General features: G+C 42.6%; 1 protein-coding gene across 3 annotated transcripts in view; it reads left to right on the top strand.

The window, feature by feature from the left end:
* abr (ABR activator of RhoGEF and GTPase) overlaps positions 1-4,926 on the top strand; it is a 122,343-nt gene extending 117,417 nt beyond the window's left edge. For all 3 annotated transcript variants that reach the window (XM_070843239.1, XM_070843240.1, XM_070843241.1), the window contains 7 exons: positions 411-470; positions 872-981; positions 1,218-1,357; positions 1,919-2,053; positions 2,197-2,302; positions 2,706-2,859; positions 3,850-4,926. In XM_070843239.1, the coding sequence (XP_070699340.1) occupies positions 411-470; positions 872-981; positions 1,218-1,357; positions 1,919-2,053; positions 2,197-2,302; positions 2,706-2,859; positions 3,850-3,939 (795 nt within the window). In that variant the 3' untranslated portion in view covers positions 3,940-4,926. The remainder of the gene's footprint in view (positions 1-410; positions 471-871; positions 982-1,217; positions 1,358-1,918; positions 2,054-2,196; positions 2,303-2,705; positions 2,860-3,849) is intronic.
* Positions 4,927-5,591: the final 665 nt, after the last annotated feature.

The following is a 5,591-nucleotide window of genomic DNA, read 5'->3' as shown; positions in this document are numbered from 1 at the left end:
CAGGTAATTCACACCAAGATGGTAAAAGCTGGCTTTTTGCATTAGTATTACAAATATTCCCAACAATTCACGTGGCAGAAGCGTTTGTTGAAAACAGTGACTCAAACTTATCAGACTATCAAACTCTCTGCTTCCTCTGCCTGTGAGAGAAATTCCTGTCATCCATGTGTTGGAATTAAACAAACTGTTTCCTTTTTTGGTGAATGTACAGGTTGTGACTCATTATTGTTATTTCCCATAATGCTGTCATGCAGTAATGTGGCTTTTCCATGGCGCTTAACTGTTATCTGATCATTTGATTAAGCAGTCTCTTTCTTAAGGAAAATCCTGATATGAATTGAGTCATGTTCCCTTATTTGGTCAAAGATCTGGTCACCTCATGTCTCTTCTGTCTCTGTTGTGTCTTTCAGCTGGATCCTCAGACAGTACAGTCCAAGAACTGGCACATGGACGTCATAGAGATGAATGGGGTAAGACTCGAGCAAATCCAACTCTGAAAGGACACCTAGCTGAGATAATGGCATATATATTCTGTAAATCTTGTAATGAGATGTGCCTTCTTATTTAAACAACACTGGATCCTCCCTCATCCCAGCAGGAATTCAAAATCAGGTTTAGGTGAAGTGTGGCATGCTCGAAAGTACAGAAATTTGTGTAGACAAAGATTTTTCAAAAGAGACAAAATGTGTTTGGCTGTAATATTTATAATACAATCCAAATTTCTAAAGGATTAGCTTCAAGATGTTGGCTATTGTAATTGCATCAGTAGTTCAGTCATAAGATTTTAATGTCAAAACCTTTAAAACCCACAGTACAGTTCTGGCTTCTTAAAGCAATGCGGTTTACTTCAGCTGTGTTGTTTGTTCATCAGATCAAAGTTGAATTCTCCATGAAGTTTACAAGTCGGGACCTCAGCTTGAAGAGAACACCGTCCAAAAAACAGAGTGGGGTGTTTGGAGTCAAAATCAATGTGGTGACAAAGTAAGTATGCTTCTGTTATTGAGATCAAAACAAGTTATTATCTTAAAGCATAACTGACTAAAAATAAAAGACTTTACAACTTGATTTATATATGAGTTAGCAAACAAAAGTCCCTTGAAATGGATATGGACAGTCTGGGAAAAGGCCCAGAATTGTCTGGATGTCCACAGTTGTAAGTCTGTCTGACTTCGCTGACAACACAAGAAAAGTAACATGGGTGCTGTTTACGTCCACAGGCGCGAGCGCTCCAAGGTGCCTTACATTGTCCGTCAGTGCATTGAGGAAGTGGAGAAGCGGGGGATTGACGAAGTTGGAATCTACAGGATCTCAGGGGTGGCCACTGATATCCAGGCCCTCAAAACCGCATTTGACACCAGTAAGACTCCATTCACTGTCTCTCTGACTCACTTTTCATCTAATCACCTTTTGTGGAGAATAAACAATGGTCTTTTAACGGCACCATACAGATTCCTTTATATAAACCAGAAACACATTCATATTCGTTACAGTACATGATACCATGCCAGTCATCAGGCATTGTATGTTTGGAAGTTTAGGATGTATAATAGAGACTTTACTGCAACTGGTTTATGTAATTGCAGCCTTTGCTCCACAACTCTAGAGAAGAGATTTGTGGGAACTGGCCAACATATGAGGAGAAGCAGCTGTCAAGTGCTCAAGTTTTATGTTGCATAAGAGTCTCTTGGCATCTGTTTCGGCTGCTTTGACATCACCAAGATCCAGCGGAGCAGAGCCCTGTATCACCTTTCATTTTTGTGTGTAATATTAAGCACGTCTGCATCTGTCTCTGTCTGGTTATTGGGAGATTACATCCTTCCTGAAGTCTGAGAGAGAAGAGAGCAGCTGTGTTATTTTGGCCTTTAATAATCAAGTGTGCTGACTTCTAATCTAGGCTTTGTTTGTGTCTGACCTGTAGATACCAAAGATATCCTGGTGATGTTGAGTGACATGGACATCAACGCCATCGCAGGAACACTGAAGCTGTACTTCAGGGAGCTGCCGGAGCCTCTGCTCACCGACCGCCTCTACCCCGCCTTCATGGAGGGCATAGGTGCGAGCTTTAGTCCAGGAAGTGTGTCTTTGTCATCAGTGGGCCAGTTTTACAAAGGGGTTAAATTTGCCCAGCTCGAAGTGATAAGTTACAAAGCTGTCTTGCCATAATTGGATCCTACATCTTTTTCCTCTCCCTCGCAGCGCTTTCAGACCCGGCAGCCAAGGAGAACTGCATGATGCATCTCCTGCGCTCCCTGCCTGACCCCAACCTCATGACCTTCCTCACTCTGCTGGAGCACCTCAAACGGTACGCACACTCAAACACGCAATAACCCTCCGACATACACACACAGGAGAGACACCTACTGATCACAGTTTGTCCGTTGGTTAAAAAAGTAACCAAATCCATTGGTATCATGAGGGAAGTATGTACTTCTTTGTAAGTTCATAAAGACATGGAGAAAATGTTTCCAGGCCTCATGTCTTATTGCCAAGCTAACTCACAGATTCACTTATCTAGACACTCATCTAATTGTGGTCAGCTGAACAGCTTCATTCACACCCAAAGGCTTCCCAGCTCGAGCACAGCCCTCTACTCTTTGCAGTTTTTGTCTACATTTGTAATGACTACCTTTGACGACATTGAACTCTCGGCTGTATTAAGCCCTCTTCTCCATGACTGACAGACCTGTTGTTGTTTGTTTCTGCAGGGTGGCTGAGAAGGAGCCCATCAACAAGATGTCCCTACATAACCTGGCCACCGTGTTCGGCCCCACTCTGCTCAGGCCGTCAGAGTCTGAGAGCACGAAGGGACAGCACATCACCTCTGCCTCTGACATCTGGTCACATGACGTCATGGCACAGGTACCTACACACAGTCTTATTCAAGACAAATACTGTGTATGTTTGTCAATCACAGAACTGCAGCAGTTCCTGTTTCCTTGGTTGCTGCATGTGTTTTCCAGATGAATTTTGCTCCCACGTCGCTAAGTGACCTGTGTCACTGCAGTCTACTCTCCCAGCTGTATTTAGGCTGCAGGCCATCCATTAATCTCTACTGAGAGATGAGTTTCCTGTGCACAAATGTCTTTTCTTCGCAGAATAAACAACATCCAAAGTAAATTATCATAAATGGGTCAGCATGCATATGCAGGAGGCTCCATCCATTACAGTGAAGCTGAGTGTTTGTATTTGGGCTTATTTAAATTCTAAATGTTTGTTGCACAAGTATACAAAATGACAAATACCAAACAAAGTGCTTCCGCTGTCATATCCTGAATCACCAATTGGGATGTGAGTGATGGATTCTCCTTATTATTTTTAATCAAAGAACCCATCTAGCAGAAGTAAAGAGAGGAAACAGTCTGTGTTTTAGAGATTAAGTCCACTGACTCACAAAATGCACCTCCTGACTAGTAAAATACATATTGTAAACTGAATTAGTCAGCTTAGTTAATAGGTAAGCAGCATTAAACAAACATTCAATGAAATTAGGATTTCCACACATGTCCATCTGGTGAAACTGACTAAAGGGGAGATTAAGGGGAAAATTGTTTTAAGTGGAGCGGTGTAAGGAGGGAGACATTAGACTGTTGTACCTATTCTAATAAAGCAGATTTTCAAGTCACACTGAAGTCAGGAACAAGTATTTTTAACAAATATCAAGTAGAATGGTGTACATATTCATAAAGTCACTAATAATTGACATGTTATAATATCTTGAAATTAGACAGATTTCATACGAGACCTGCTTGTGTGCAACCATATTAAAAGAAGTAGGACTGGAAATGTTGCATTAGATCAGAATTGGTGTAAGAGCCTGAATTAAAAGGAAATTGTTTTCTCTCTTCTCAGGTCCAGGTGCTGCTCTACTACCTGCAGCATCCACCCATCTCTTTTGCCGAACTGAAGCGAAACACGTTGTACTTTTCCACTGACGTTTAAGCACCACCCACCTCCCTCAGGGCGTCACCTGGAGGGGAGAGCGTGAGAGACTCCATGCAGATCTTGGTCCCCACCACTGGGTCCTCGTGCCTCACCTCTCCTCCCAGCAGGCAGCTCGTCTCGATTGTACAGCCCCCCCTCTCCCCATAACATCCCTCCTGTCCACACCTCCAAACCAACCACCTCACCCCTCCCCGTCCTGAAAAGACATGGAGTACGTGGGGAGGCGGGGAAGGAGATATCCTGGTCATCTAGTAGTCACATGTCATGTCTCGTTTGTAATGTGGGGAGAGCAGAGCCGCTGAGCCTCCACCGGCAAGACAACAAGGCATTTTGGGACCACAGTGCGAAAAGGTTGGGGGAGCCCCGGAGGCCACAGCCTGGCGCGATGGCACAAGATCACACCCGGGAGTGTCATTGTGTCGTCAAGTGAGCTCTCTCCAGACACCAACCTCCAGCTTTGCTTTCCTGATCAGAGGCATTCCAGAAAAATGGCATTTATGTGTTTAATAATGTTCAACAGCTGTTTTGTTTCCTTTTTCAGTCTTTCTGGCTTTGTGCATGGGCGCTGTGGAGGAGGACGGGGTGTGTGAGTGACGATGTGCGTGCGTGCCTAAGGGACTATGAGAACTTGTGAGGTTTAGAAGTGGCTGGGAAGCCATCCTAATAAATGGCTGGTGATGTGTCTCTCTGTAGTGACGAACAAGAGAGAACTGCCCTCCCCAGTGAGTCTTGGCCAATTTAGCCCTATTTATTTTGAATATATATATAATGTGTGCCTGTACAGTTCTGTGCAACTAGAGAAATTCTCTAAGGAGTCTGTTTTTTGAAGTTTATTCAGGTAGTGATGATTTTAGTCTGATTCTCTCATTCACCATGTCTGTGGTTGGTAAGCTGTACTGAAAAGCTCACCAGAAAGTCTGCCAATTAATTTCAGATCACTTTGTAGAGGAGTGAGGGCACTGTGTGACAGGAAGTTGTTGGGGGGGGGAAAAAACACAATGAATGGAACATTTAGCTTTTTTTTTTTTTTTTTTTTCTTGTCGTTTCATTGCAAGCCTGTTCCAAGTGTATTACTGCACCAGTATAATCTATAGGATGATTTGTGTAGTTGCCCTTCATTGCATGTTCAGCTTGTCAATCAAACCAGGCTGGGTAACACAAAGGTAGGTTGTCTCTGCAAGGCCCTCGCTAAGACAGGCAAATGCCCATCTCTGCCCTGTACAAATTCAACCTTTCTGCTATCAAGTCTGCAACATATCTTAAAATACTGTAAGCACTGCTAGATGAGTACTATTTGATATTTTTAATATAAGATTAAAATAAAATAAAAATGTTGTATTTTACTTCCTTTGAGATGAATTTCAATATACTGTAATATTGATGCTTAATGTTAATGTGAACTTTCCCCATTTTTAAGTAAAATAAAAGTTACCAAAACACTCTAACTGTACATCTGTCTGTGTTGTTTTTCCCATCCTGAAGGATTAAACCACATTTGGTATTTTGTATCTTGGATCTGAAAGCTTACTTACACTAGTGCAGAAAACCCCCTGATATATTGAAATATGTAGATTAGGGGGGCAAACCTTCTGAAATGTAGGAGTGCCACCCACAAAAACTAATTTTAGCTCTGCAAATATCAACTCTGT

This window comes from Pempheris klunzingeri, chromosome 14 (genome assembly GCF_042242105.1).
Source record: "Pempheris klunzingeri isolate RE-2024b chromosome 14, fPemKlu1.hap1, whole genome shotgun sequence".
Taxonomy (NCBI): Eukaryota; Metazoa; Chordata; class Actinopteri; order Acropomatiformes; family Pempheridae; genus Pempheris; species Pempheris klunzingeri.
The sequence above is the reverse complement of the archived record's forward strand: the minus strand, read 5'-3'. Positions and strand labels throughout refer to the sequence as shown.